The sequence below is a fragment of the Tamandua tetradactyla genome, chromosome 1, assembly GCF_023851605.1.
Source record: "Tamandua tetradactyla isolate mTamTet1 chromosome 1, mTamTet1.pri, whole genome shotgun sequence".
Classification (NCBI taxonomy): domain Eukaryota; kingdom Metazoa; phylum Chordata; class Mammalia; order Pilosa; family Myrmecophagidae; genus Tamandua; species Tamandua tetradactyla.
Window position 1 is genome coordinate 183,331,992 of NC_135327.1, and position 19,622 is coordinate 183,351,613.

Here is a 19,622-nt window from a genome sequence, read left to right on the forward strand (position 1 = left end):
TTTTTCGCAAATACTTCACAAGCAAAGGCAAAACACAAATAACAAACAAAGAGAAAATACTTACAATTTACATAACAAACCAAGGGATAATATCCCTAATAGATATAAGGCTCTTAGTAGTTAAAATAACAAAAACTCGATAGAATAATGAACAAAAGATAAAAATCCCACAGAAAAAAAGAAAGGCAATGGCCTTTCATGTAAGAAAAAATGTTCAACCTCATTCATTACAGAACACAAATTAAAATATAATTAACATACCCCCTTTTCACCTATCAGAATGGTAGAAGTCCAAAAGCTTGACAACTCACTCTGTTGGCCAAGCTGAGATTAAGAGGCATCTGGCACATTCTGGCAGAAGTGCATAATCATTTAACCCCATGAAGAAGAATTTGCATTTCTCTCCAGAGACTCTAACCGAATGATTTACCTGCACAACTATGAGAAAATCACATATACCAGACTGTTCATTGTGGCATTATTTTTAATAGCAAAAGACTGAAAACAACATAACATTCCTTAAAAGAGGGCATTTTAAATAAACCATGGTACATACACATGATAGACAGCTTTTCAGTCATACTCAGAATTAGGAAGACCTCAAAGAACTAAAGTGGAGTAATTTCCAGGATCAATTTTTACATGAAAAAGAAAAGATGCAGAACATTTTATACAATATGCTACCTTTTATGGAAGAAGAGAAGGAAAGTAAGGAAAGACTTTTATGTACATATGTATATGCATCTGCTTATTTATATGGAAAGAAAAGCCAGAAACTAATACAAATGGTTACCCAAAGTGGGAACAGGTTTTTAATAAAAAGACAAAAAATAAAAAACAAGGCACATTCAGCTTCAAGGAAACAAGGAGAGGAAAAAAACCTAAGAAGGTACTTTGTTAAAAGTTGACTCACAAGGCACTATGTTTCTTGTACTGATAGTACCTTTCCCCTCTAGCCTCTATTAAATTCTTCTTTAACACAAGCACAACACTAAACACAAACTCTAAAGCCCATTTATGAAATTTTAAAGAGCAAAGAAAAACAGTTGGTTCCCCATGAAACAGAAATGAAGCAGACTTCTCAGACCAATGGAAGCTGTAACCAGCTAATAATACTATTAGTTAAAGTCCTGGTATAGGCTGTGGCAAACTCAAATTGTAATGGACTAAGGTCCCTCTCCACCAATCAGATCATCCTTCCCCATTATGTGGTCATGTGGTTTGGAGAAAACTGACTCCTCCCCACAGCTCTAACCCCCTCACACTAGCCCCAGGTCTAAAACAACACCGTTGGTTCAGAGAGGAGGGTCTAGTCAGTGCAAGGCTCTAGAGACCCCTCCCTCTCTGAGATGCTTACAAGGCCTGGTGCTGCCCTAGTGCTTTTGGTGGCCATCTCATACATAAGGGGAGTCATTCTGGTGAGTAAACTGATCCATCAGTGGCTAAATACCAGTTTTGGGTATTCTGGTATTCTGTGTACTGAAATGAACGAATTTTATTGGTGTTAATTCCATTATTTCCACATTTTAAAAAGTCAGATCTATGACTCAATTATTCAATTGAAAAGAAACTGGTAAGCTGGCTTCAAGTCTACACTTGCCTATAGATCACAAAAGGCAGCCTTATAATGACATATTACAAACTTTCTACCCACAGGATAATTCTCATTCTGGTTCAAAGCTACTGGACTACAAACATAATAGTATTCAAATTGTTACAGGTAACTCTGCACTGGAATTGCCATTGATATATGATGAAGCTAAAGGACAAAGAGATATATAAAATGTTTTGTTGGAAACAAATGGCACTGCTTGCTATCAAGAGAAAGATCTGACCACAAAAAAAATTAATGAATAGTAAAACCAAAGAGCTGTTCAAAAAGATCTCCTCAAAGTCACAAAACAAAATAATCATCTGAAAATAGAAACGGAAATACTTGGAGCCAGATTATTACTATTTCCTCATCATGCTCTAAAACTGTATGAAGTCAGGAAGAACTTTTTCAGCAGCTAGAAATTTTGCACAAGAATAGCTTCATAATTCAGTAACACCACTGGCACATTTTAATTTAAAAAATCTAATGTGGAATTCTTTTCAGTTTGATTTTTTCCTTTTATTTTATATTGTGTTTGGCTTGACATTTTGAGTAATACTTTATTAACTGCATCTACAACATCATTATAATGATAATATACCTAACATTTATCATCTTATAAATTCACATCACTTCATACAATACTTTTCTATTTGAATCATACAAAATGTTTAATTTCATGGATTTTTCAATTTCATGAATTCTCAGCCCTTTTATAAAATACCACTATTAATAGCACTTCAGAATTGAGTGAAAGAAAGCCCAAATACTCATGGAGGGAAGCTGAGCAGAAAATACTCAGACACGGAAGTCTCAAGCCTTTAGCTTCAGCCAATAAGTCACCTCTAATGCTTTAGCCAATCTGAGGTTTTCTGTTGCTTGCAGCCAGGCACACCGTAACTGGTACGCACATCAGTTTCCTCAAATGAGACCTACCAAGTCTGCTGCACCTTCACGTCCTGTGGAGACACATATTTGGGTCTCCGGCAAACCGATCTGGTTGTGCCATAGAGCAGGTTTTTCTGAACAAAGGCTGAAAAACACATTAAAAAACATATATATATATATATACACACACACACATGCACGTGCACACACACAAATTAAATGGGCTGGAAACTATATAAATGTATAAGGCCTATAATTAATCTATTAAAAACTAAGGAAGTTTTAAACATAAAGAAAACAGGTAGCCTTAGGAGACTGGATTTAGGGAATACATGAATGATTAGTAATTGACATATCAATTATATATGAGTGCATTCAAACTGTTCATTCCATTCTTGTTTAATCTATTATTTTGCTTAGTGATTTTTCCCAGCTTGGATAAAAAAGCTACAACCCAGCCTGAGACCAAACTACCACATCTTGAATTAGTGAGATTTAAAGTTAATTTAATAATTTTACTCTTAAGACATTTTTTTAACTTGACAAAACTGACTCAATAGCAGTAGTTCTCAACCCATACCACTTTTTAATAAACATTACCCACCCCTACCCCACCCCACCCCCAAGATTTTCATATTCATCCTGAGGCTCAAGGTGACAAGTGTCCTTCAAAATGAAAAATCATGGCTCTCTAAAATTTAGAGTACCTGACCCTACCCACCAGGAAAACCCTGTAGGTTCTATCTTATGCTCCTAAAAGTACAAATGTTTTTTTCATTTAAAAAACATTTTAGTATTATAAGCTGTTACAATGTCTATAATTTATCTGACTGTACTTGAGCATAAAAGTGTGATCATGCTCGTTGAGTCCCTTAGGTTATACTCTACCCTGAGTGTTAAATCAGAATCTTGAGGGATCTACCTCCATTCTGATTGGGAGATCATCAACCAGACACAGCTATATGACAGCCCCTTCTGTTATCCCCTCAACCTCCACTAATGCTTGGATAATCAGCATACTTACACAGGTTTTGAATGACTTGTTAATCTTAAAAGGATGTTCCCTGGTGAAATGAAAAGTTATTCAAGATATATGGACTGGCTAAATATATGTCATGAATATTCCTATCCTTCCATGGAGAAGGTAAAATCAGGCCTTTTCACTAGTTTGTCCTTAAAGATGATGCATAGGTTAAATTTCTGAACAATTCTGGGTCCAGCCCTAGGACTCTGCCTGCCTGATAGGAGGTTAACAGGATGGCAATTCTGTCTCTGGCATCTTGGCATCTGCCTTACATGACTCTTTCGTGACAACAGCCCCTAAAAGGTCAGAATTGAATCTTTCCTGATCCCACAAAACAAGTCATTTGACCTGTTGAATGGGTTTTGTTTTTTTTAATGTACTTCCTTCCTAATAAATATTAGTTAGTAAATATGTATGTATTTGGTAGATTTTGGTCTGAGTCTTGCTTTCATTATAGCTATTAGTAAAGTTGTAAGAGGAAAAACTAACTCACCTAAGACTTCTCCTGTGGCTACTGTAATCTATCATAAAAAAAACTGTGCCCACCCAAAGTTGCTTAGGTCAATCTGTGGTAAATATGCTTTTTAAAAGTGGACATGTGTGCCACTCCTCACTCTCAGATTCTGCTATGTCCCTTAAAGGCTGATGCCTATGTTAAGAATAATAAAGTTTGCACCTAAATTTTTAGTTGGTTTGGTTTGTTATTTTCCATATATATTTTAAAATATTTTGAACTATTAACAGCAGTAGTTAGTGAATAATAGTTATGAAGGCTTGATCTTTGAGAATAGCCCTGACTTTAATTATTTCAAGTATCTCACATTGTCCCCATAAGACCATTTGAGCTTGTCAGACTCTGATTTACAAATCACATCACTTAGAATTGTCCTCTGCTCCAAAAACTGAAGGGCTGGAAAGCAGTTTTCACTGTGAAGTAAATTTTAGGTGCCGTTTAAAGGCATGTTAAAGGAACAGTAAGTATACCTTAACCAAAACCATAAGTGTAGGGCAAAAAAAAAAAAAAAAAAATTGTCTAAAAGCTGGAGTTAAAGCAGCTTTAGAATAATTCACCAAAGACAACTTGCTGCCCTCCAGACAAAATAAAGATCCACAAAAAGAGAGAAAATAGTAGACTGTGTTTTAAAGGAAAGCCTACTTATTCCTTTATAAAATGTTGAGCATTCAGAAGGACTCAGTTTAAAATGGGCAACACACGCAAAACAAAACTGAACAAAACTGGACTGATACATTCATGATGAAATGGTTTAAGAGAAGCTACAGCAAAACCAAAAACAAACAAAATCCACAATAATTTCACTAACTGGCTATTGCAGGGACTGGCCCACTCATGTCCATTAAGCCAATGAGTACAAATCTTTTAACCCCTAGTCACAGGATACCACAAGAACACTAAAATCTGCTTCCCAGTAGCCTTTAACTATAAAAGATGTGTCTACAACTCATTTAACGCAGCATTCCATCTTTTCAAAGGCTCCTAAAGAAATGGAATTGAGGCTGCCAGGCCAGAGAATGACAACACAGGCAGGCATGTCACTGTAGAACCATTATGACATGTGCCAAGGAACTAAGGTTGATTCTGACACAGAAGGACCATACAATCAACCACTGCACACACCTGGATCTGCTTCTCCCTCCACACTTCAGGCTACTCTCTTCTTCTCTGGGTCACCCCAGGCATATTTACATGTCTGTCTCCCCTTATGAAAGGATAGCACTTTAGGGGCAAGGAGCACAGCAGCCCCTTCCTGCATGGAACTCCTCTGCAGTAAATGTGAAAAAGGCAGAAGCAACAGGTGGCTGTGCTCTGCTAGTGAACACAGTGGTTGAGGAAATACCTTTGAAGTCTAACTCATATTCATGCTTCCCAGCCTTGAACTTCAGCATGGCTGCCTGGGCATCGGACCCTGGTGCACAGTATGCCAGGTAGGCTTTCTCCAAGTCGCCGCTGTTGATGGTCACAGGGTGCACCATGCCCTGCAAGGGGAAAGCCAGATCCGTCATGAAGGCCAGACACTACATGAAGAAGAAAAGGCTGGGTGGTGTACAAACCACACTTCAGACATAATCATGACAGACGTTCTTTGTGTCATGGTCTCCCCATGCCCTCAAGCAGAGGCGTGTCAGGAGGGAGGAGTTCAGAGGTGAGGCAGGAGAAGGAGACACGGAATAGCAGGCAACGCAACTATCTCCTAAAAGTTGCTCTAAAAAATGGAAGATAGTTAATATGGATCTTGCTAATCAAGAAAACAGACATGGGAGAAATGGAACAGGGGCATTCAAATGACTTAGAATGGACACTCACATGAATGTCAAACATCAACAGTCGGCATTCATAGGCTGCCTAGATGATCAGCCTGAGCACCATGGCCTTTTACTGGTCTATTTTTGTTCTCACCATCCTTTAATCAAAGCTCAGTCATCCTTCTTGCTTGTTTTCTTTATCTGGTCCCTTAGAAAGCTCTTCTGCTTTTTGAAAATTTTCCTTCCTGTTATCCATCTTTAGCTCTCATTCTCTCTGCAATTACCTAGAGGACAGCTAATACTGTGGTTGGACTGACTGAGTTTGAATTCTGGCCCAAACCTATACACCCTAACCCTGGCAAGTTATTTTAACTTCTCTGAGCCTCAGTTATCTTAACTACACAATAGGAATACCAGTAGTGTACATCTTCAAGGAGTTGGAAAAATAATAAAAATGAGGCACGCAAAGTACTTAGCCGGGAACACAAAACACTAAAAAAAATGACCTGTCATCATCTTCATTTTTAATAATAGTTAATGTTGCACTGAGTTACTGAGATTTCCAGCTCAATGCTCTACCTCCATGCCGGGACTGAGCTGTGGTGGAGGGAGGCGGTTAGTGGGCTTTATCGCCTTTTCTGGCGGCAGTAGATTTGAACTGCTTTAAAGGACTGGGCCTTGTGAAGATGAAACTGTACTATGCGGGTCTAAAGGATTGAATCAGCTCTTCATTTTTGTCTTTCAGTACTTAAAGAAATTTCTGAAAAATCATTGCTGATTTACACAAGTCTGTTTGCCTGAAACTACATTTTATTCATAGAATGATTAGATTGGAGTCATAGGAATATAGGTTCAGCATCTTTGATGTTTATTTTTGACATCGCCATTAACAATCAACCTGCTGGAAGAGTAGCCTTTGAATTATTTTCTGTGTGTACCGTAAAACAGGTGAGAACTTTCGTTGTCTTTGTACAGGTGAAAAAGGTACAGGGAAATCAACTCAGAAGCCGTTACATTATAAAAGTTATCTGTTTCACAGAGTTGTCAAGGATTTTATGATTCAAGGTGGTGACTTCAGTGAAGGAAATGGATGAGGAAGAGAATCTATTTATGGAGGATTTTCTGAAGATGAGAGTTTTGTTGTTAAATACAAGGAATTTCTCTTGTCGATGGCCAACAGAGGGAAATATACAAACGGTTCACAGTTCTTCATAACAACTCCTCATTCAGATGGGCATCATGTTGTTTTTGGGCAAGTGATCTCTGGTCAAGAAGTTGTGAGAGAGATAGAAAGCTAGAAAACTGATACAACTAGCAAACCATTTGCGGAGGTACAGACAGATACTCAGCTGTGGGGAGCTCATTCCCAAGTCTAAAGCTATGAAAGAAGAAAAGGCTTAAGTCATCATCATCCAGCAACTCAGATAGCTCAAGCGATTCTCAGTCCCCTTCTGATTGTTATGATTCTGAGAGTGCTTCTAAAGAAAAATCAAAAAAAAAGAAAGAAAGAAAGAAAAAAGAAACACAGAAACAACTCCTGAAAACACAAAAAAGAATAGAAAAGTGCATCCAGTGAAAGTGAGGCTGAAAATCTTGAAGTACAACCTCAGCCTAGTCTGTCCAGAAGACATCCCCTCCTATACCTGAAAATAGGTTCCTAATGAGAAAAAATCCTCCTAAACCTGAAGAAAAAGAAAGGAGAAACAGAGAGAGGAAATCCACCTAACTCCCAGCCTACTTCATACCAAAGGCAACTTCTAATTACCAGGTTTGGCAGGAAAATCAAAGGAAGAGGACCAAGGTGATATCAAACTCCTTCTAGATCCAGATCAAGGGATCACTCCTCCACATTGATGGCAAGAGATGCAGAGAGTGCAAAGAATGAGGGTATCAAGTGGTGAAAGATGGATCAAAGGGGATAAGAGTGAGTTAACTGAAATAAAAGACTATCAAACAAGCCTAAGTAGCGTAAAAGAGAGAAAAATTACTGATCACAGGCATGTGTCAGAAAGTCCCAACAGAAAAAGTGAAAAGGAAAAGAAAGTTAAAGACCATAAATCTAACAACAAAGACAGAGATATCAGCAGAAATTCAGATAAAAATGATAAATATAAAAACAAAGTAAAGAAAAAGGCCAAATCTAAAAGTAGGAGTAAGAGCAAAGAGTAAGGAAAGAGATTTAAAGCATAATATCCATGAAGAAAAAAGAGGATGAGGTGAAGGAGTAAAGAAAGGGATCACGAGAATGTTAAAGAAAAAGAAAAGCAGTCTGATCCTAAAGGGAAAGATCAGGAAAGGAACAGAAGTAAAGAGAAGTCTAAACAGGTTGAATCAAAAAGTAATGAGCATGGGGTGCACGGGTAGTTTAGTGGTTAGAATGCCCGCCTTTCATGTGGGAGACCCGGGTTCGATTCCTGGACTATGCTCCCCAAAAAAAGTAATGACAGACGTGCACAATATAGGAGTAGAGAACATGTTATAACGAAAGGCAAACACAGTCATAACGGCAGAACAAGAGAACGAGCAGAAGTAGGGACAGGAACAGAAGAATGCACTCTAGAAGCCAAGACCAAGATCGCAGCAGAAGTAAAGAGTATCAAAGATACAGAGAACGGGAGTACAGGAGAAGAGGAAGGTCATGGAGCAGAAAGAAAAGAGCAATACCAGGAAGATCAAGAAGTAAAGACAGGAGGAGAAGGAGGAGAGATCTGTGAAGCTCAGAGAAGAAAGTCAAAGCAGAGACAAAGAAAAATATAGAAACCAAGAAAGTAAGAGTTCACACAGAAAAGAAAATTCAGAGGGTGAGAAAAGAATGCACTCTAAAAATCATGATCATAATAGCTCAAGTAAGAACAGAGCGAAAAAGGCTGAGAGAGATCAAAGTCCATTCTCCAAAATAAAACAAAGCAGTAAGGACAGTGACACACTGAAAAATAAGGAGGATGAGAACATCAGATCCTCAGTGGAAAAAGAAATACACCAAATATCAAAGAGTCAAGAAAATGACCATACACATAATAAAAATTTTAAAAATTGATCATGAATCAAGCCCTGGTACAGATAAAGACAAAAGTAGATGAACTTCACTGAGTTGATCTTTTGATAATCTGCAACCTAAATAATTAGTACTGCTAAAATTTTAATAAACTTGAAGTGAGAAAAAAAAATTAAATTTACTGAAAGTATCATTTCTTCAACTTCTTCTATCCCCTTTATCACTACCATCCTAGTCCTCCTAGGGCATAATTTAAGCATTATGAATAAAATAATTAATAAAACAAGACACTTTCAGTGGGGGTGGGGAGACAAACATCTCAATGCATTTCATGTATTGGGCTCAAAGCCCCACACAGGTCTGCAGGGAGTACTATAAAAGAAGATAAGAGTGCTACTGAGAATGAACAAGACAGGGTGGGAACCACTGGACCTTGTCAACCTTCCAGGCTACACCATTAAGCAGGAGTAGGGGAGGAGGAAGACTGACAAAGAAATCCTTCCAGACAACAAAGCGAAAGGAAAAGAAAAAAAATTCCCCTCCCATCTCAGTCTGAAGAAATTAAGAAACTTAAGAAAGGAGTAGGGGGAAAAGGAAAGAGAAGAAAAATAGATACATATATCATGCCCCCCCACCCCAAACCTGAAGTAAAAAAACCCCTTGGGGAATAGAGCCGTGGGGGAATGCAGTTGGTAGTGCAGGAAGCAAAAAGCAAAGGGATTTTTAAACCAAACCTCCAACTGGGGATCTGTAAGGAGAAATGAACAATGGGCAGCCACATTACATTTCAAGCTGAGAAAGGTCTGAGTTTAGCTCCTCAGGGCTCCAGTGAAATGATGTCTGGAGAAGTTACCATATGGTTTATGGCAGTACTAGCAGGTGGCTGATAGCAGGAATGGGCAGTATCAGTGAAGGCCAAGGCAATAAGAAGGCCCAGGAGCCCTGACCTGGTGAGAGCCAGCAAACCGCAGTAACCGTGGACCACAGGGGCAGAGGCCCGCAGGATAAGTGCTGACCAGAGACACAAGGAGCACAAGGCTCTCATGCAAATCATCCTACTCTAAGAGATAGAGGAGACTCCTCTATACACTCAGAAGGCTTTTCAGGACAGGGAGGAGAGAGATAAGACCCTTAAAGATACAAAGAGATGGAGAGTGCACGTTTACATTTCCATGTTCCTGTAAAGAGGGAGGGTAGATGCATGAGAAAGAGTCCATTATTTAAAGGCAAACAAAAAGAAGGGTAAAAAGAGGACCCGCCTCTAGAAAATATCATGCTGAGTGAAATGTCAGACTCAAAATGACAAATATCGTATGATTCTACCATATGAAATATATACATTAAGCAAATTCACAGAGACAGAAAGCAGATTAGAAGTTAGTAGGGACTGGAGGAGGGGTGTATGAGGAGTTATTTCTTAATAAGTACAGTTTGTCTTTGGGGAGATGAAAAGTTCTGGTAATGGATGGTTGTGAGGCAGCACAACACTGTAAATATAATTAATGCCACTGAAGTATCCACTTTAAAATGGTTATAATGGCAAATCTTATGCTATATATATATTACCAAACATTTTTTTAAAAGACCCTTCTTGAATCTCATTAAAATGAGAGTAAGGGGGTTTTTAGAAGACATAAATCTATAAGGACAAAGAATGAGACACAAACAATAGTATGAGACTTTTCAATAAAATGGAAGAAGGAAAGCAGATGGGTGAGTGGAACTGACTTAGCAGACTCAAGGAAGCTGAGCCCCAGTGCTTGCTGGGAGAGGACAGCCAAGAAACTCACCAACTTATACCAGAGAACCCATAAAGGCTCAGGAACCGGGGACACCCAGAAACTTGGAGAATGGTTTAAAGTGTGAACAAGAAGCAGTGAGACTCACCCCCAGACCAACAACCAGCACTCCAAAGAGATTTACCCTCTGGAAAGTGAACCTAAAGGACCCCCAGCCTGGCTGAGGGTGGGAGAGTAAAGCTACTCTGAAAATAAGAAACAAACTGCCAGAGAAACAGGTAAGCCTCTCCAGGTTCTCATGAAGCCAACAACCAGGTAGAACCCCACCCATATAGGACTCCGGAGGACTCCTGCAGGAATGGTCAGCCAAAAAGAAAACACCAAGAGGAAAATAAAGCTGCTGTGCGTTCTTTGGACATCTGAGTGTGGGATGTGTACACAGGTGGCCTCACTGTGCTATAAGGGCACTCAAGAGGGCAGAGCAGTGAGGCCACAGAAGTGTGCAGGGCAAGACAGCAGCAAGGGTGAGTGGATGCTGAGGGCTGCCACAGAGGCGCTTGAAAGCCACACAAAGAACTTAGAACTAATCCTGAAGGTAAAGGGCAGGTGCCAGTGAGTGCAATGTAGGAGTAAAGCATGCTAAAGAGATCTCTTTGGCCACTGCATGCAGATAGTTTTGAGGTGGCAAAAACTGTAAGCTTCAGGAGGCAGGTGAGGAGGTTGTTGGCAGTAACAGGGGGACAAGAAGAAAAAGGCTTCAACTGTGACAGGGATGAGGAAGAGGGGAAGAATTTGAAAAATATTTTGACAATAAAATCTAAATCTAGTCTTGGTGTCCTGATTTGAGGGTGAGCGAGGGAGGTTTGCCTAACGGAACTGCCGCGTTCCTAAACCGGGTGATGGAGTGAACTAGAAAACATGGGAGGGGGGGAAATGAGTAAAAGGTGAATGATTAGGTTTAGTTCAGATCAGCTCTGAGCCATCTATGGGGCATCCAGAGGAAGTATCGGGCATGTATCTGGATGCAGAAATCTGAAATTCAAAAAGGAATCAGGTCTGGAGATAAAGAGATTAGAAATCATTCAATATCCTCCACTGTCAAAGAATCCTTCAGATTATCCGATACAAACATGTGAGTGGGAAGAACCAAGTATGGGCTGAACTCCCTGGGAACTGTAACATTTATAAACAGGAGCAGGAAGGAGACAGAGGAGGAACAATGAGGGGGCAGAAGGCCAGGAGAGTTAGGAGGGGGTAGGCAACAGGCTTGGCAACCGCTGGAAATGCTGTTAGAACAGCTGCCGAGCCCTCCACCCTCTGCCTTCAGTCTGGCTGGATCCCACCTGTGCAGGTACTCCATGAATACTAACTAGATGAACAGGAAATGGGGGTGGAAGTCAAATTTAAGCAAGTGGAGGAATAAATACCTGGGAGACTGATTTTAAACAGTGGTGGGTAGGTCATTTGGGACCCTCAGAGTTTAGGCACAGAAGAATGAAGACAACTATTGGGGTCTCAGAAAGGCAGGGGACAGCATAGGAAAGGGCAGAATGCAAAAGGCAAACTGACAAGAAAAGTCTATATAGAAAAATTTAAAGAGGATACAGGCCAGGTTGAAGCATCCTGGAACCTAACACCTAGGAAAGTTATTAATACAGGAAAATTTGGTGGGCTGAGAACAGGTGGAAGCAACTGTGACCTGAAATCTTGGTGTGCTGGCTTGAAATGATGTATGTACCCTAGAAAAGCCATGTTTTAATCCTAATCCCATTTTGTAAAGGCAGCCGTTTCTTCTAATCGCTATTAACTATTGTATGTCTGAAACTGTAATTAGATCATCTCCCTGGAGATGTGATTTACTGAAGAGTAGTTGTTAAACTGGATTAGGTGGAGGCGTGTCTCCACCCATTTGGGTGGGTCTTGATTAGTTTACTGGAATCTTATAAAAGAGGAAACATTTTGGAGAATGCAAGAGATTCAGAGAGAGCAGAGAATGCTGCAGCACCACAAAGCAGAGAGTCCACCAGCCAGCAACCTTTGGAGATGAAGAAGGACTACACCTCCCGGGGAGCTTCATGAAACTGGAAGCCAGGAGAGAAAGCTAGCAGATGACGCTGTGTTCACCATGTGCCCTTCCAGTTGAGAGAGAAGCCCTGAACTTCATTGGCTTTCTTGAACCAAGGTATCTTTCCCTGGATGCCCGTGATTGGACATTTCTATATACTTGTTTAATTGAGACATTTTCTCGGCCTTAGAACTGTGAACTAGCAACTTATTAAACTCCCTTTTAAAAAGCCATTCCATTTCTGGTATACTGCATTCTGGCAGCTAGCAAACTAGAACACTTGGGGTAAATTCTGAGCTCAAAAAGAGAAGAACCTTGCTTTTCTGAGAATCAAGAGAAAATTGTTTTGAACTGGCAATTAGCAGAAAGTCAAGAAAGAAATCCAAATATGGAGTCAATGCCAGAAGTGAGTGGAACAGGACACACTAGAATGGACAGATCATCCTATGAGGCTGTCAATCTAATGCTGCAAACAAAATGAGACCATGCAGCTGAAGCCCACTCATTCACATCCATACCCCATCAACACATGGGCATATCAATAGTATCTACATAAAGTTCATCCCCCCAAATTCTCAAACTGTTCTAAAAGAGTTTATGTACTTTAACTGACTGTGCTATAATAAAGGAGTAATAGCATAGAAAAGAAAAGGGGGAACTTTAAATGTGTGTTGGGTGGAAGAGAGAGGACCCCCAATCCCTAAACTTGTGACCACCCAGTTTAGGAAGCTACCTAGGGAAGCTCAGTTATGCACGGGTACCCTCCGGGCCCCACATTATCTCCTTTGGCTCTCCTACTCCCACTCCAGAAGCGAGACAAATCACTGAACAAAATGTAAGTGATTTATGCATTTACTGTGCTTCTCACCCACCATTCTTCCATCTTGTCACCAAGGAAGCCTGATTTATAAAGCCTGATTAGACATTCATCAGGCTACAGTCTCTTTACCTCATGCTTCTGATCAGCCCTAGAGTGATGTTACAGAACCCCTTTCAAAAGCTACTTGTTTCACAACAGTCCCTGAAAAGGTCCACATGGCAAGTAAGGCAGAGACCCAGGATGCCCAAAAGGTAAGAAGCTGGTGGAGTGAGGTAGAATGGAGAAGCAGATGAGAGAACACTAGTGCTGGGAAGAAACAAGTAGGGGAAGAGTGAGGGTTCAAGTCAATGAGGCCACCACTAAGAATGGCCATCTCCAAGTAATCAACAGGCTGTGAGGCACCAATACTTTTAATGTACATTCTGAGTACATACTACGCCATCAATTATCATTCTAGGCATGGAGAACACATCAGTGACAAAAGAGAAACAAAACTCCCCACCCTCAGGTAGCTTCTATGATAGTGCTGCCAGAGGAAAAAAATATTTTAAACGCAGTTAAAAACAAGAAACTCAAACCTCAATACAGCTTTTTTTTTTACAACCCAAGAGTACACAAATCTATCAGATCACATATCCCAATTTTCATTTTAGAAAATGTGCCCCTATGTGTACCCATAAAAATGACCATAAAAATCTTTTAATGTAAAAAAAAGATCTTCTAATGTGATCTATGAACATCTTCAAGTAATTGACAGGAAGGGTTATTCATTCCAGATCAATCTTTGATATAAGTCAATTTTCTTGTACTTGATCACTTTCTGCAATGACGACGCTATTACACAAAGGGCAGAGAGCCAGCTTGGGAAAGTCTTAAATGTTATGCTGCAACTACAAAAACACGCCTATACATAGCACAGGCACTCTGAAGTTACCTGTTCAACAAGTAAGAGAGGCATCTTTCTACCCCACTGAACACAAACCAATGAAGAAACGTGACCTTACTACAATTTTTAGTCATTCAGTTCTCAGTAGTCAACAGATACATAATCATTCAAAGATGAAACCTCATACAGAGGAACCCCCAATTACTTACTTTTTTCTGTAATTCCCCAAAACAAGCAAGTCAAAAACAGATATTTTGGGGTCCATCAAGGACTTCTTAACAATTGCTGAGCTTATTTTTAGAAAGGCTCTTCTATCATAAATTCTCAGGAAGAAATATTCATTTCCTTTCCATCACACTTACTTGTCTTCCATATTCCTGCCAAGAACCAAGCTCATCAGTCCAGTACCAAACCCACTCAGTTGTGAGGATAAAGTGTGGAGGTTTGGTAACCGAGGAGGCCGTGGAGAGACGGCGAGCCTGGGCAGTGCCATATGTCATGGAGTTAAAGTTCAGACAATCAAAGTGCTGGTTCTTGGCTGACTCGGCACATAGGATCCTGAAAAAAAAGACAGACTGGTAATATGGAAGATCAATTATCCTGAAAATTCTTCCTATACAAAATGCAGAAAAATGCTGGTTAAAATATTCTTTTTAAAAATGCATTGCTTGTACAAATTTTAAAAATGTTTTTGCATGAGGAAGAATAAAGGGATGTCATTATTGCAGGGTGCTGAAAATAGATGGTAATTAATATTTTAAAATGTCACCTTATGTGTGAGACCAAAGCAAAAAATGTTTATTTGTTACAAAATTTATATTTTGACTAGAGCATTTCTTAATATAACTTCTGTAGATAGTTTGATTGAACGCCATAAGTACTTGGAATCTCAGGTAGGACATGAGATTTTGTTGGTTTGTCCAGAGTGATGCCCTGATGAATTCCAGAGTGATTTGATCAGTGAGTGGAAAAGTATTTGCAAGCCCCCTTCGGGGAATGGTGAGAATGGGGAGAAATTCAACCTCCCCAAGTCGAACTCTTGATATTCTCACAAGCAGTGTGGACAACCAAAGCTACAGGCTGAGCCCCCAGTCTTGGGGTTTGTTCATATGAAACTTAACCCCAAAAAGGATAGGTCAAGTCTACTTAAAATTTAGGCCTAAGAGTCACCCCCAAGAGAGCCTCTTTTGTTGCTCAGATGTGGCCTCTCCCTCCGGCCAACATGTCGAGCAGTCTCACCACCCTCCCCCTCTCTGCGTGGGACATGACTCCCAGGGGTGTGGACCTTCCTGGCAAAGTGGGACAGAGATCTTGGAATGAGCTGAGACTCAGCATCAAGGGACTGAGAAAAACCCTAGAATGAGCTGAGAATTAACATCAGAGAATTGAGAGAACCTTCTTGACCAAAAGGGGGAAGAGTGAAATGAGACTAAGTGTCAATGGCTGAGAGATTCCAAACAGAGTCCAGAGGTTATCCTGGAGATTATTCTTACGCAGTAAGTAGATATCACCTTGTTGTTCAAGATGTAGTGGAGACGCTGGAGGGAACTGCCTGAAAATGTAGAGCTGTGTTCCAGTAGCCATGTTTCTTGATGATGAGTGAACAATGATAAAGCTTTCACAACGTGACTGTGTGATTGTGAATACCTTGTGTCTGATGCTCCTTTTATCTACCATATCAACAAAAGAGTAGAACATATGGAATAAAAATAAATAATAAGGGGAACAAACGTTAAAATAAATTTAGTTTGAAATGCTAGTGGTAAATGAAAGCAAGGGGTAAGGGGTATGGTATGTATAACTTTTTTTCTCTATTGTTTTACTTCTTTTTCTGTTGTCTTTTTATTTCTTTTTCTAAATCGATGCAAATGTTCTAAGAAATGATGAATATGCAACTGTGATGATATTAAGAATTACTGATTATATATGTAGAATGGAATGATATCTTATTGTTTTGTTGTTAATTTTTTTTAATTAATAAAAAAAATGGAGGTAAGGGTAAAAAAAAAATGTATTGCTGAGTTGGCAGGAAAGTAAGGGAAATCCCAGAGATAAAAAAAATAACAGCAGCTAACATATATTGAGTGTTTACTATGACACAAACCCTGTATTTAGTACTTCATGTGTATTAATACATTTAGACCTCATAATTCTATGTGATTATTCTCCCCATTTTACGGATGGGAAAACAAAAGCACAGAAACATTAAAAAAATCTATCCAAGGTCAAACACCTAACAGATGGTAGAGCTGAAGGTTAAGTCAAGTGGTTGGGCTATAGAGCCCGACTCACCACCAGGATATACTCCCTTTCTAGATGCTATACTACCTAAGAAACAAAGAAAGTTATAAAACCAGAAAGGTGAGTGAGTACTAAAGCCAATGGCTATCCAAGGGTAATATCAAGGAGAAATGACAAAGAATCATGCTTTTAACAGCAATGAAGAAACTGGAAAGAAAATGTTGAGCCAGAGTGAGGAAGGAAGTCAAATATCAAAAGAGATACTTCTGTATAAACTCAAGATCCTCACAGGCTGCATACCCTAGGTAAAGGGAGACAAGGGAAGAAAACCTGCCTTGCAAAGGGAGTCGGCAAGGAATTTGCCTGCATGGATCCTGGCTCTGGATAGAGGAGAGATAATCCCCCTGAGAATTCACAATCCACAAGCTTCAAAAAAGTTTTAGGCCGATTCACACTTTCAGTGACATAAGAAACTACTAGCTGAGATTTAATTTTTAAAAAGATGCAAGGTGGGCTATGGTGGCTTAGCAAGTAAGAGTTCTTGCCCGCCATGCTGGAAGACTGGGGTTCAAATCCCGTTGTCTGCCCATGCAAAAGTAAATAAATAAATAAATTTATTTTCTTTGGAAAAAAAAAGACCCAGAGAAGCAAACACAAAAGTTCTCCAGAGGAATGTTTCTTCAACCCAGGCCTCAAAAGAATTTCCACAGATAAAGTTTCAAACATGAGCTCACAATCAAATAAATCACAAAACATAAAAACAAAACACCATCAGCCAAAGTCAGCAAAAACAAACAGAAACCAAAAACTACAGTGATGACAGTTATCAGACGCAAATCTAGGAAGTTATTTTATTTTTTTAAACATTTTTTATTATGAAATATAAAATATATACAAAAGAACAACAAATTTCAAAGTACATTGCAACAAGGAGTTATAGAACAGATTTCAGAATTTGGTATGGGTTCCACAATTTTATAAGACACTGGAGACCAAAAAGAAATAACAATAGTGATTCAATTCAGCACTCATTTGTTAAACCCTACCTTCTCTGTATAATTCCACCATCTCCTCTGATCTTTCTTCCACTCTTTAGGGATATTTGAGCTATATTCATTCAAACTTTTTCATGTTGGAAAGGGCTGTTGATAATATGGGATAGGGGGATGGAACTAGTTGATGTTCTTGAAAAGGCTGGCCCCTCTGGGTTTCAGAACTTATCTGGAGGTTATAGGTTTCTGGAAAGTAATTGCAGTGCATGGAACTCAGATAGAGTCCTGGGTGTTCTTTTGGTAGGCAGGAATGGTGTTGGTTGGGGTTTGGCAAACCATGTGCAGTTTTTACTTTACACAACAGAACATCTCACTTGGCAGCATGTGATCCCCATCACATCCAGCAGAGTCACCTCCCTGGAGCTCATCAGATGGTGCCCAGAGAGGACCCGGGTCCTAGGGGCCCCTGTGTTGCCCTGTTCCTAGGTTTCAGCTCATCTGTCTGCATCTGCTTGTTTGAAATCCTGCAGCTGTGAGACAAATTACCTCAGCCTGGGGTCTTGGAACCACAGACCTCAGCTGTCTTCCAACTTTGGAGGCCACAATGCCGAGACCATGCGTTGGCAGGCCCCTGAGGGCTATGGGAAGGGTCAACCCTGCCTCTTCTAGCTGGTCCCTCCAATCATGGCCTCTGTCCCACTGCTGTCTGTCCATCTGTCTTCTTCCTTTGTGCTGCACCTCAGCTGGTGTCTCTACTATCAGGACCCCATTTGTCTCACTGCTGGGCCTAATCAAGAAGGTCATGGTCCTGCTGGGCACCCCGGGGCTCCAAGTGAGGGGCGCCACACCCCTACCTCCAGGGGAGGGGTTCACCCACTTACCTGGTATACAGGTGAGGCCCTCCCTACACCCAACCCATCTTCCACCTCTAGGTGAAGTCTTGCCCTCCCCTCTCCTCTCCCTGCCCCCAGGTCTAGAAAGTGTTTTTAAAAAATTAAGCTGGGTAACAAAAGTACAAGTAAGGATCAAAAGACTAGAAAAGTTGACCAATTTGAAGGAAAAAAAAATAGAACTTTTTAAAGTAAATAATATAATATTTGCAATTCAAAACACTGTGGATGGGACAAAAGGCATCTCAGACAAGGCCAAATAAGTGAACTGGGAGACTAAGGTGAAGAAATTCTCCTTAAAGCAGCAGCAGCAGAGAGAAAGAGAGAATGAAAGAGAAGTTAAGAGATACTTTTTAAAAACCTGATATCTTAGCATGTGCCTAATCAGAAATACAGAAAGAAATAGTGATAAGGGGAGTGAAGTAACACTTGAAGAGATCATGGTTGAGAAGTTTCCAGAACTAATTAAATATAAAAGCTTTGATTCAAAAAACATAACCAACTGCAAGTAGAATAGTAAAAATAGGCGGTACAAGGGTAGCTCAGTGGTAGGATTTTTTCCCACAATGTGGGAGACTGGGGTTCGACTCCCAGTTCCCGTATACTGCAAAAAATAAAGAATGAATGAATGAAAAAAAAGGGAACAGCATCTAAGAGACCTGTGAGACACCACCAAGCATACCAAAATACACTATGGGAGTCCCAGAAGGAGAAGAAAAAGAAAGTGGCAGAAGGAATATTCAATGAAATAATGGCTGAACGTCCCAAATTTATTGAAAGACACCAATACGTACATTTGAGAAACCCAACAAACCCCAAACAGGATAAACCCAAAGAGAACCACATCCAGACACATAGCAGACAAATTGCTGAATGCCAAGGACAAGGAGAGAGTTCTGAAATCAGCAAGAGAAAAGGAAACTGTTGTATCTAAGGGAGTCCCAAAAAGATTAAGGACTTAACCTGACTGTTCATCAGAAAACATGAAGGCAAGAGAGCAGTGGAATGCAATATTTAAAGTGCTGAGAGAAAACAATCGTCAAACAAGAATTTTATATCCAGTGAGACTGTCTTTCAAAAACAAGAGAGAATAAGACACTCCTATATAAACAAAAACTGAGGTAGTCTGTCACCAACAGACCTGTCATATAAATAATGCTAAAGGGAGCAATGACGACTAAAAGATAATAGATACTGGATCAAAGTAGCATAAAGACATAAAGGCC

At 39.8% G+C, this 19,622-nt stretch overlaps 1 protein-coding gene and 1 pseudogene across 2 annotated transcripts in view; one reads left to right on the plus strand and one right to left on the minus strand.

Annotated features, from left to right (window-relative positions):
• Positions 1-19,622, minus strand: part of PARP12 (poly(ADP-ribose) polymerase family member 12) — a 72,313-nt gene that overhangs the window by 11,786 nt on the left and 40,905 nt on the right. The window contains exons 6-8 of the mRNA XM_077147206.1: positions 14,636-14,831; positions 5,363-5,501; positions 2,531-2,627 (exon numbers count right to left, since the gene is read on the minus strand). Coding sequence (XP_077003321.1) covers positions 2,531-2,627; positions 5,363-5,501; positions 14,636-14,831 — 432 coding nt within the window. The remainder of the gene's footprint in view (positions 1-2,530; positions 2,628-5,362; positions 5,502-14,635; positions 14,832-19,622) is intronic.
• On the plus strand, positions 1,090-13,144 carry LOC143672492 (peptidyl-prolyl cis-trans isomerase G pseudogene; annotated as a pseudogene). The gene is made up of 2 exons (XR_013169881.1): positions 1,090-1,418; positions 6,514-13,144. The product of XR_013169881.1 is annotated as a peptidyl-prolyl cis-trans isomerase G pseudogene (transcript).